General features: G+C 39.3%; 1 protein-coding gene across 3 annotated transcripts in view; it reads right to left on the reverse strand.

The window, feature by feature from the left end:
- The window catches only part of mylk4b (myosin light chain kinase family, member 4b), a 60,901-nt gene continuing 48,007 nt past the window's right edge, over positions 1 to 12,894 (reverse strand). For all 3 annotated transcript variants that reach the window (XM_079830663.1, XM_079830662.1, XM_079830661.1), the window contains 12 exons: positions 11,201 to 11,561; positions 9,336 to 9,562; positions 9,151 to 9,256; positions 8,567 to 8,660; positions 7,112 to 7,221; positions 6,667 to 6,808; positions 3,978 to 4,048; positions 3,764 to 3,892; positions 3,530 to 3,682; positions 3,373 to 3,451; positions 3,233 to 3,281; positions 1 to 1,356 (listed from right to left, as the gene is read on the reverse strand). In XM_079830663.1, the coding sequence (XP_079686789.1) occupies positions 3,237 to 3,281; positions 3,373 to 3,451; positions 3,530 to 3,682; positions 3,764 to 3,892; positions 3,978 to 4,048; positions 6,667 to 6,808; positions 7,112 to 7,221; positions 8,567 to 8,660; positions 9,151 to 9,256; positions 9,336 to 9,562; positions 11,201 to 11,561 (1,517 nt within the window). In that variant the 3' untranslated portion in view covers positions 1 to 1,356; positions 3,233 to 3,236. The remainder of the gene's footprint in view (positions 1,357 to 3,232; positions 3,282 to 3,372; positions 3,452 to 3,529; positions 3,683 to 3,763; positions 3,893 to 3,977; positions 4,049 to 6,666; positions 6,809 to 7,111; positions 7,222 to 8,566; positions 8,661 to 9,150; positions 9,257 to 9,335; positions 9,563 to 11,200; positions 11,562 to 12,894) is intronic.

Genomic DNA, 12,894 nt, shown 5'->3' on the forward strand with positions numbered 1-12,894 from the left:
TAATATAATTTGTTTAATTTAATAATAGGCTATTTAAAGTTCTAAGGCACTTACAGCAATATACAAGAACTAACATATGAAAGTATTGAAATGTTATTTTCCCTGCTAGTTTATTTCAGCCTAAGTCCTCACATATACAGTAAGTGAAAACACACAAATAAATAAATATTTTCCCGTTCATGATTAAAAATGTGACCTTTTCAAACGCATCAAAAAGTGATACTCTTGGTTTTCAGCTTTCACCCAGAATGCAAGTGTTCTCTAAAACACTGCTAGCCATCAGCTGACGCACAGTGAAGTTTATCCCATTTACTATATCGTGAAAGCTTTTCAAGTAAACATCAGTCAGGGTGATCGAAGCAAAACATTATATGTAGAACCACACAAAACACACAATACATCTGTAGGTAGTGTTCTGTTTTTTTTTTTTCATTTGCCTTCATGGAAGGTGAGATGTTTACCACAAAGAGAGGGAGTGAACAAGACCATAGTGTTGCCAAAAACAGCCAGTGAATCTTGGATCCAGTGTCCAAGTCTTAAATTTCAAGCTTAAAAAAAGTACAATTAAGTCTTTATCTAAGGCATTCTGAGCTCATGGGATTCTGAACAATTCGTTTTGAACAATACATTTGCCTTAGAGGAAACCATCTAAACTACATTTTATAAAATATGGTAAGTGTGTATTTGGGTCATGGCTATTTGTATCAGATAACAATAATTACATGCACACAGACAAACTCCAAACTTTGTCACTTAGACTTCCTGAAAAGCAGCAGAAACATTCAAAAATCATAGATCATGTGCAGGATTTTGACATTAAGGGTTCTAGACTTTCAAGTGTAAAATACAGTACGGTAGTTCCAATGCCTTCACAAACACCACGTGAATGAAATGTAACCATAAACCAGTGACGTACAGGATATTACCATGATAAGACTCAATGCATTTGTGCATATGATGATTTATCTTTTGTACTCTTAGCCATAGACATACTTCCTCCAATCCTGGCCTATTATAAAGTGCACATGTGAGACCGAATATCTGTAGTATTAACTGTCTGTAGTAATTCTTCATAAGAAACCGCCAAAAGACAGTTAAACCCTACTTAAACCGAGACTGGAGCACAGGGCCAGTTTGTCATAAAAGAGCCATAAATGCTTACCATTTTACAAATGATGAAATATTTATGCAGCACAAGAGGAGAGCAGTATTTTTAATATGTTGTAAGCTTGAGGTAAGCAGGTAACGGACACTGTACATTACAGTATGTGACTGTAATGTTAAACAGATGTTGTGTAGTTGTTCAGGTACAACTGTATTGGTCCAGTTTGTCACCAGGAGAGCCAATGATCTCTTCTGCAGAAAACATGAAAATGAATGTTACCCACAAGTGAAGTTTATCATATGGGACAGTCAATGACATGCAAAGTGCAATCAAATGAGTTTTATCAGCAACAGATATTTTTTTTCCATATTGTGACATACATCGGTGTGTAATGGACTATCGAACAAACGTAGGACTTGGTTCCATGATCCATCGGTTGTTCATTGGATTTTAAAGGGTTAGTTTGTCCAAAAATGAAATTCTGTCAATAATTACTTACCCTCATGTCGTTCCGAACCCCTTAAGACCTTCGTTCATCTTCAGAACACAAATGAAGATATTTTTTAAGAAATTCGAGAGCTTTCTGAACCACACATAGACTGCAACATTACCACTTTCAAGGTCCAGAACGGTAGTAAAGACATCATTAAAATAGTACATGTGACTCCAGTGGTTCAACCTTAATGTTATGAAGCGGCGAGAATACTTTACGAATCTTTTCTCTTCCATGACAGTCTCTTACGCGATTCACGTTGTTGGGCTATTCACAAAGTACCGGGCTTCCGGGTTCTACGTCAGAACGCCTGCTCACTATTGGCCGAGCACGATCCCATGATCACCTGCATAGGTTGTGGTGCTTACGTGAACAGTGTAGGAGAGTGACACGAAAGAGAAGAATTTGTTGAATGAAGATGTTATTTTTGTTTGTTTTTAGCACAGAAAGCTCTCGGATTTCATCAAATAGATCTTCATTTGTGTTCCAAAGATGAACGAAGGTCTTAAGAGTTTGGAACGACATGAATTAATGACAGAAATTTCCTTTTTGGGTGAACTTCACAGTCTTAGAGCTCGTCCTGGGTAGACATTTCATTCAATAACATTAGGCAGTTTTGATTTATATGCTTTTAATGTAGGTGATCGCGTTATTTTACATATGCATATGATTACATATGATATTGCTTGTTTCTGCTTTTTCTTTTGATCACAGGGTTGCCAGGTCAGTACAAAATGGTCTGTAAATATTTTTTTTAATTAAACGGATGCACGGATGAACTGTTCACAATAAGATCCATATAATGCATTTAGCATACAGATAGAATTTTTAATTTCATGTTGACTTTAACTCTTTCCCTGCAAGTGTTTAAAAAAAAAGTTGCCAGTCACCACCAGCATTTTTGATCATTTTCACAAAAATGTCATGGCCCCCAGAATATCTAGTTGTATGAATATCTGAACATGCAATGAGAAAGAACAGACCCTCTGCTTTTAAACAAAAAAAAAAACCATTTTATTTCATGCATTTTTTTTATTATCACTTGAATGTGGGCAAGTTTCATTAAAAATCTAATTTTTGTCAAAGACTACATCTGGATCAGATTTAGAACGATGATCAAACACAGATGGAGTAGAGCGAGTCCATCAACACCCCAAAGCTTCACAGTCCTGTAGCTCGTCCTGGGTCGACATTTCAGTCAGTAACATTAGGCAGTTTTGATTTATATGCTGTTTAATGTTGATGATCGTGTTATTTTACATGTGCATATGATTACATATGATATCGCTTGTTTCTGCTTCTTCTTCACCTGTGTTTTGATCACAGGGTTGCCAGGTCTGTGCAACAAAAGTAGCCCAATGTGATTTTCTCCATCGGGCGGTCGAATTCTCCACTGAATTTGTACATCTGGGGGGTGTTGGAGCACCGACATTGTACGTACGGGGGTGAAATCAACCCGCGGCAACAGCTTAAAAGTAGCCTAATTCATCGGGAAAACCACAGACTTGGAAACAATGTTTGATCAGGAGAGTCTCTCCTCTTTCCGCCCCCCCCTAGCATATAACAGTGACAACACGGAAACCCAGAAAATTCTGTGTTTGGCAGGGAAAGAGTTACTGGTGTGCATCTCTTACCGGTTTAGCCCTCTGGAGGAGGAGCATGTGAAGAGTGACACTTGTTTTTCTGTGAGAGAAACACGTTAATTAATTATCTTAATTTCCATTAATTCACCAATGCACTAATTTAGCCACAGACTCAAAGCTGTTGCGTTAACCTTATGGTGAAGACGGAAGTGAAGCGCTCGGTCTGAAAGCCATGGGTGTTTCAGGGACTGGGATGCACTCATTCTCCAACTGCACAAAAAAAGAAAGTGCATCAAAATGCAAACATACTGGTATCAGATTTGTGTCCATCTCTGAGGACACACAAACCTTTTGCTCTTCACAAGCAGGCGTGTGATGAAGTCTTTGGCCTCCTCGGAGATGTCGGCAAACTCTGCCTCTTCGAAACTCCACTGACATGCCAGGATGTTATTTAGTGTCTCATTATCATCCTCACCCAGGAACGGAGACAAGCCACTGAGCCTAGAAACATAAAACATAAGTACGTTTTTACAAATGTCACGATTATGATTGTTCACTGATGTCTATGTTACACAAACTCACAGCATGTAAGTGATGACACCTAAACTCCACATATCGGTTGGGAATGAGACAAATTCATAGTTGATGACTTCAGGAGCCAGGAACTCAGGAGTACCAAAGTTCACCCGCAACTTTTCCCTGGGTTTATATCTGAAAGGACGATGAAGAACAAATCGGTGTGATAAAAAACAGTCGATTCATGAAGAAAGTAACTGTAAACACAGATAATACTAACCTTCTTGCAAGCCCAAAGTCGATTATCTTGACCTTGTTTGTTTCTCGACTGATGCAGAGAATGTTTTCAGGCTATTGACACAGTAAAAATATAGTCAGACTTATTGTTCTTCTTATGCATTTGTTTTAAAGGTGCTATATGTAAGAATGACAGCTAGTGGTTGAAATGGGTACTGTAGTCCAGATTCAAGTTAAAGCTGCAAGCAGCGATGAAAGGGCCCTCGCATTAGCACTTAGCCAATGTTGCATGATTTAATGTGTTTCTAGCATGTTTGGGACTTCATGGCATATTTAAATGTGTCTCTGGGAGTGAATTACAGTGAAAAGCATGCAATTTCCTGTTGCCAGCAGGTGGCGCTGTGACTAACTGAATATTGGCATATAGATGTCTTCAGGCCAGGACTCTAATCAAACATGTGAAGTTTGGGGCAGATTGGACATTGTATGCTTCCTGTTTCATGGCGAAACATCTCATTTGTCAGACCGCCACGGACGCGCCCTTCAACGAAAACTCAAGATCTTCGCATTTAACGTCGCAAAGGCCTTTAGATTAAGACTGACCACATATGATGTTGATCTGATTAAATCTCTAGGAGGAGTTTGTCAAAGTACAACATCTGGAAATGGGTTCTCACTTCCTGCTGGGTTTTCAGTCTTGTTTGTAGGTATTGGGCTGTTACATGTGTGTACCGAATTTTATACTCGTACGTGAAACATAGTGCGAACGGCGCTACCTTTGAAATTTTGTAGGTGGCGCCTACATTGAAACTTTGTAGGTGGCGCTATTGAGCCATTTTGCTGCGCCTAATTCTGAAACAGTCAGAAATTTTGAGCACTTCTGACGCATGTGCAAAGTCTCATGAGTTTTCGAGTAGGTTTAGGCCCTCAAATATGCGATTCATTTCGGAGAAGAAGAATAGACTGAGCAAATACAATAGGGTCCTCACACCATCATATATTGGTGTGCATATACCAGGCCCTAAATATCGTTTCCCCCATTCTCTCCTCCTCACCCTCGACGCTTACGCAGGTTGCCAGTGTTGGGGTAACAGCTTAGGACCCAGGACCAGTAGTGAAAAAAGAAGACCAAGAGTCAGGAGTGCAATTAATTAAAGAAAAATTTACTGAAGAATAGTTTGCAGTTTCATCAGCAGAAGCCAGCTTCAAGTCTCACAAGGAGTTCGTAGGCCGCGCTCCCTCTACCAGCCTACCTGTCTCCGCCTATCGTACATACAATTCCTCAACATTATACTTTTTTCAAGGTCTAACCATTACTGCAAGTTGAATGATTCTGATTGGCTCAGAGAAAAGTCATGGTCACAGTCATGGTAAATTTCCAGTCATTGTCAGTTAATCAGATTCACATGTACAGATATCACTTGTTGACACTTTTACCCCGGAATTAGGCACGTAATGACCTTCCAGATCTGGAGCAGGCGCCAGCTTGTCCAGAACAACAAGCCCCTCCATCTTTTAGAAAGCCCGTAATCCACCTCCAATACTGATCTGTAACACCGAATACTGCGCACATACACAGATACACAGTCTCTCCAAGGTTGGAGTTGGTGAGATCTGGTCCCAACCAGAGAAAGTTTTCCAAAACATATTGATAACATGTGCTTTTCTCTCAGTGAAAGATACAGACGATTGTACAGACCACATTCATCTTGATTCTTTAGGGTTGGAAAATGGCAAAATTTGCAAAAATTTTGCAAAGAAAATTCAAAATATCTCACTTCCTGTTGGTTTTCAGATTTCGTACATGGAGACTTTTTTGTAGGTATTGGGCTGTTACATCTGTCTACCGAATTTCATACCTGTACGTGAAACGTAGCGGGGGGGGGCACTTTGTTGAAATGTTGTAGGTGGCGCTATCGAGCCATTTTGCCACGCCTAATTCTAAAACTCATATGTAGATGTCTTCAGGTCAGGACTCTTATCAAACATGTGGATTTTGGGGCAGATCAGACATTGTATGCCCGAGTTACAACAACTTCCTGTTTTATGGCGAAACATCGAACTTTGTGAGGCCGCCACGGACACGCCCTCCAGGGAAAACTCAAGATCTTCACAATTTAACTTTGCGAAGGCCTTTAGATTAGACTGTGCAAATATGATGTTGATTAAATCTCTAGGAGTTCGTTTAAGTACAACGTATGGAAATGGCAAAACATTTTTGCAAAGAAAATTTAAAATATCTCACTTCTTGTTGGGTTTTCATATTTCTCACCCTGGGTCTTTTTGTAGGTATTGGGCGGTTACATGTGTGAACCGAATTTCATACCTGTATGTGAAACGTAGCTCGAATGGCGCTTAATTTAAATTTTGTAGGTGGCGCTACTGAGCCATTTTGCCACGGCCAATTCTGAAACCCATATCAGACGTAAAATTTTCACCACTTTTGACGTGTGTGCGAAGTTTCATGAGTTTTCGAGCAGGTTTAGGCCCTCAAAAATGTGATTAATTTGGGAGAAGAATAATAATAGGCTGAGCAAATACAATAGGGTCCTCACGCCATCGGTGCTCTGGCCCTAATAACTGGAGCATTGTTTATCTGAGAAACGAGCATGTGTGTCAGCATGTTTCCTAAATATCTGCAAACATATGATGGTATTTTTATGCTTTAGTACAGTCAAAAACGTACATACAGCACCTCTAATTACATATAATGTATTAAATGTGTTTAGTACCTTTAGGTCCAGGTGTAATATGTACATCTTGTGCATATACTGAAGGCCTTCACTGATCTGCCTGATGAACAGCACTGTGTCCAACTCAGTCAGCTTATAGTTCTCATCTATGATCCGGTCAAACAGCTCTCCGCCATCAACACTAGGGGGCGCAAAATACATGTTAGCAGCACATTCTGAAGACAGAAAGCATGAAGGAGATTAGTGTGAGATGCTGTCTGTGTGTGCTTGGTTTTAAAAAGTCTGTTCATTTGTTCGGACAGTTGGGGGTTTAGGATACAAAACATAAAATAATAATAATATGTATTATTTTAATGTACTAAAAATGAATTCAAACTAAATAGGTTTTATAGAGTAGAGTGATATACAGTGTCATGAATTTATCAAATTACTTTAAAAGGAAATAATGCAAAGACAGAGACTTGGGTGTGTTTGTGAGACTTACTACTCCATCACTAGAATGATTTCATGTCGAGACTCAAAGGCGGCGTAGAGCTGGATCAGATTGGCGTGATTCAACTGGTTCATCACTTCAATCTCACACTTTACTACCTCCTGACAACACAAATACATGTAAAATCAATGATTCATTATACATTTATAAATAAATCTCGCTCTTGATCATAGACTAGTGCTGTTAACTCAATCTAAAACTATTAAAAATCACGCTGTTAATTGAAACAAAGATGAAATGACAGCAAACATAAATATTAGATAGAAAAATCTAACTTGAGAAACATGAAAATTAGAAATGTTTCCTTGGCAACTAACTAAAATAGAGGAAAAACAGTACATAACAAATTACAAAAACTTCAAAATATTAATAAATACTATAATAGTAAATTACTGACTCCTCACTTATAATAACCAAGTGGTCCATAAGTTGATTAAAACTGAAACTTAACTGAACATTTCGAGAATCACTACCTTAAAGTCATAGTACTGATGTCTTAAAATGGACAGGCATGTAAAAAATATGATGTGCTATTTACTTAAAAAAAATGATGGTAGCAATATTACACATTATATTTTTGAGTAGTTTTTAAGGCTTGGTTTCTTTAATGGAATCTACCTGAATAAATCATGTACTAAATTATTTAGTCTATGAAACAATTTTAGTGAAATGTGCATGCTTATTTATTATAAGTTGACTTTAATAAATGGGTATAAATTAGAGTGAATGGAAATGACGTGTTTATATTTCACTTTTGAGTTATGTTATACAATAAATAGACTGTATGCTGCCAGCACAGCAAAAGCAGAAACAAACTTGTTACTGCACTGGCATTAGCAAAGTTATTGCTCATATTGCTTCATATAATATTAGTATATGCAGTTATTCACAACTTAACTATAAGCTCTACTCTTCTGCACAATGATAACGGTCAAAACTTCAACATAACAGAGACTCTTTCAAATGTCAAACATAACTGAACATTAAACATTCACTCAAAAACACATAAAATAACACTTCATTTCAATATCAACGCTCCATTTCCAGCCATATGCAAAGCATGCTGGCAACTAACAATGGTGTCACTAAATAAAACTGCACAATTCTCTTAAAATAAATAGGTACACTCTAAAAAATGCTGGGTTAAAAACAACCCAAGTTGGGTTGAAAATGGACTAACCCAGCGATTGGGTTGTTTTAAGCAATCATTTAACCCAACCGCTGGGCTAAAACGACCCATTCACTGGGTTAAAACAACCCAATTGCTGGGTTAGTCCCTTTTCAACCAAACTTGGGTTGTTTTTAACCCAGCTTTTTTTTAGAGTGTAGCCTTTTTTCCCTTAATTGTATCAGCTTAATCAGTTCCTCAATTCAAGCCTCAAAATGATTGAATTAATTTATTTTGTGAAAATGACAAGACCCATGATGATTTTTTTTACAGTGTACCTTCTCTTTCTGACTCCTGGCTTTGATGATCTTGGCTGCTAACATGAGGCCAGAGGATTTCTCTACACATTTGTGCACCATCCCAAAGCGTCCTCTATTACAATCAAAATAAGACAATAAAAAACACATTTAATGCACTTTAAAAAGTCTAAACTCCCACATTCTTTGCAAGGCCGCTGAGGAAATTCACTTTAATCTCCTGTCTCTAGATATTCACTTTCACTGAGGTCTAAAAATATGTTGCACGTCTCACTCTCTTAATGTTTTTCATTCCTACACACACACACACACACACACACACACACACACACACACACACACACACACACACACACACACACACACACACACACACACACACACACACACACACACACACACACACACACACACACACACACACACACACACACACACACCTGTCCGTCACTTTCATCCCCTTGTGTATCGTGTGTCCTGTAAGCTCTTAAAATGCGAAGGAATCTTATGCCATGGGTTTATTATTGCAGGAATCCTGCTTTAAAAATTCCTCCGACGCTAACCTAACGTAATATGATGTAATATTAATATCTTCTGTGACTCACCCTCCGAGAACCTCCTCTTTATTGATCGTGTAGTAGCTGGTAATCTGGTGGGTTTTAGTTGTCACTAGACGGTGCTCAAATGGGGCAGGCGGTGGAGGGGAAGAATCTGTGGGAGAGATTAGAATACGCAACTGGAAAAGGGAAATGTGTTTACATTATTCTCAGACCTACACCGATATTCTTACCAATGACATATTCGTCAGTGACTGACTCTGCATCTTTCCTCTCCTCCTCTGGTCTCTCTGGTCTCTCCGCCTCTGCCGCTTCAAGTCCTGCCTCGTCTTCCTCCTTTGATTCCTTATCCCCTTCCTCTGACGCCTCCTCAACTCTGCTTTTTTTAAGGTCATCTGTCAGAGTCTCGTCAGCAACATGCCTCTTAGTGCTGACAGTTATTTCCAGATTCTCATCACAGCTACACAAATATAAAGTAAATCAATAAACTTCATACAGTATATACACTCACCTAAAGGATTATTAGGAACACCTGTTCAGTTTCTCATTAATGCAATTATCTAATCAACCAATCACATGGCAGTTGCTTCAATGCGTTTAGGGGTGTGGTCCTGGTCAAGACAATCTCCTGAACTCCAAACTGAATGTCAGAATGGGAAAGAAAGGTGATTTAAGCAATTTTGAGCGTGGCATGGTTGTTGGTGCCAGACGGGCCGGTCTGAGTATTTCACAATCTGCTCAGTTACTGGGATTTTCACGCGCAACCATTTCTAGGGTTTACAAAGAATGGTGTGAAAAGGGAAAAACATCCAGTGTGCGGCAATCCTGTGGGCGAAAATGCCTTGTTGATGCTAGAGGTCAGAGGAGAATGGGCCGACTGATTCAAGCTGATAGAAGAGCAACTTTGACTGAAATCACCACTCGTTACAACCGAGGTATTCAGCAAAGCATTTGTGAAGCCACAACACAAACAACCTTGAGGCGGATGGGCTACAACAGCAGAAGACCCCACCGGGTACCACTCATCTTCACTACAAATAGGAAAAAGAGGCTACAATTTGCACAAGCTCACCAAAATTGGACAGTTGAAGACTGGAAAAATGTTGCCTGGTCTGTTGAGACGTTGAGATGGTAGAGTCAGAATTTGGCATAAACAGAATGAGAACATGGATCCATCATGCCTTGTTACCACTGTGCAGGCTGGTGGTGGTGGTGTAATGGTGTGGGGGATGTTTTCTTGGCACACTTTAGGCCCCTTAGTGCCAATTGGGCATTGTTTAAATGCCACGGCCTGCCTGAGCATTGTTTCTGACCATGTCCATCCCTTTATGACCACCATGTCCCCATCCTCTGATGGCTACTTCCAGCAGGATAATGCACCATGTCACAAAGCTCCAATCATTTCAAATTGGTTTCTTGAACATGACAATGAGTTCACTGAACTAAAATGGCCCCCACAGTCACCAGATTTCAACCCAATAGAGCATCTTTGGGATGTGGTGGAACGGGAGCTTCGTGCCCTGGATGTGCATCCCACAAATCTCCATCAACTGCAAGATGCTCTCCTATCAATATGGGCCAACATTTCTAAAGAATGCTTTCAGCACCTTGTTGAATCAATGCCACGTAGAATTAAGGCAGTTCTGAAGGCGAAAGGGGGTCAAACACAGTATTAGTATGTGTTCCTAATAATCCTTTAGGTGAGTGTATAATTCATTACATAAATTAATTGTATTGAGGTTTTAAAATGTTTAATGGATTATGTATATTATGGCATATTTGAATTTAATATTTATTGACACTCAGGGCCCTATTTTAATGATCTGAGCATATGGTGTGAAGCTCATGGCGCAGGTGTCTCACGTTGTGCTCCACCTATAGGCTCATATTACTAACACGCCCTTTAAATAACACAAAAATACTGCGCCAGTGACTTTACAGCAGGTTTGTGTTGGTCAATGGCGCAGTCGTTTTCAGTTCCTCACAATAGCAACACGCCAACAATGCTCCTGAACACACCTGGTGTTCAGACCAGACGCCCATGGGTGAACAGATGCACCAGTGCATTTGCTATTTAAACAACATATTGAGGATGTACCTGTCTGGTTTGACTGTATTGCTTTCATCGGTCTGGCAAGATGAATTTGTAGCAGCTAGTTGACTCTCCTCTGATAACCATAATGCCTCCTCTTTCTTTGACCGCTCCTCTTCCTCCTTTTTATCCTCTTCTTTTATCTGCAATAATTCAGCAACGATTTCTCGCTCTATTGTCTCATCTTCCACTGCAGTCTGTTGTTTGTCATCCTTTCTTTCATTATGACCCTCTCCTTTTTGCTCCTCTTCAGTAAGATCCAGGTGCGCAGCTGTGGTGCCGGCTGCTGTCTCTGTTGTGCATTGAGAAAGCTGATTGTTCTGTTGATTGAGCTTTTGCACTTCTTCAAAATCAGCCTGAACTAAGTCTGGAAAGGGGGGGGGGGGTAGTTATCGGGGGTAAGCACAAAAAGGAATAATATGACAGGGAGCATCAGAAAAACTGCAATAATAAGTAATTAAAGATGTCTTTAGATTATTTTAAGTCAAAATGGCAACAAAAAAAATCACAAATACAATCACTGTAATATGATTTACTTGCTTATCACTTTTGACCAATAGGTGGCGCTGTTATCACATTACTATGGTGTGGTCAGTGTGAGGTGACAATGACACATAATAATTTTGTATCAAAGTGCCAAAGCACTGCAGAGTTACAGCCTCAGAATCAGCTTGGCATTATGCCAACAAATTCGTTGATGCGTTACTCAAGAACGGTTTGCTCTATTGAAAAGCTTTTGACAAATTTTTTCCGGCAAGGTCTGAAGATGATCTGAGCCAATTTTGGTGAAAATCCGACCAACGTTCTAGGAGGAGTTAGAAAAAGTAGGTTTTCAAAGAAATTCAAAATGGCGGACAGGAGGTTCGAGCAAATACTGCATAATTGGTATCATTGTTCTCAGCACAACCCAAGGAATCTATCAAGAACAGTTGATAAAAATAGGCAAAAGTAATCAAAAGTTATCGGCATTTTTGGAAATTTAATTCAAAATTTTGACCACAAGGTGGCGCTGTCTCTAAACTTTTTGAGTACCTTCAGGGCATGATCCGGATGACACATACCGGTTTCGTAACGATACACTAATGCGCTCTTAAAAGCATTTTAGGACAAAATTCAAAATGGCCGACACTCACAATAGTGAATATGGGAATTGGGTATCATTCGACTCGGCATGATGCATTGAATCAGACGAGATCAGTTTTAAGATTTTTGGGCAAACCATAAGTTATAAGAAAAAATAGCCATTTTTAATATCTCCTGACCAGTAGATGGCGCTATGCCAAACGTTGCTTGTAGCCTCTGGTCATGCTTGTGATGACATGTACCAAGTTTGGTCTGAATACGACAAAGCGTTGTGGAGATATAGCCTCGCGTCCAATTTGGCGTTGTATTCGTTCAAACTTTATTCGTGAATGATAGGGTTTATCAAAAAGCTTTTAACCATGTTTTGCCAGCATGGTCTGTAGATGATCGGAGCCAATTTTGGTGAAAATCAGAGCAATGGTCTAGGAGAAGTTTGAAAAAGTATGTTTTCAAAGAAATTCAAAATGGCGGACAGGAGGTTCAAGCAAATACTGCATAATTGGTATCATTGTTCTCAGCACAACCCAAGGAATCTATCAAGAACAGTTGATAAAAATAGGCAAAAGTAATCAAAAGTTATCGCCATTTTTGGAAATTTCATTCAAACTTTTGACCAC

Source organism: Gobio gobio, assembly GCF_949357685.1.
Source record: "Gobio gobio genome assembly, chromosome: 12".
NCBI classification, from domain to species: Eukaryota; Metazoa; Chordata; class Actinopteri; order Cypriniformes; family Gobionidae; genus Gobio; species Gobio gobio.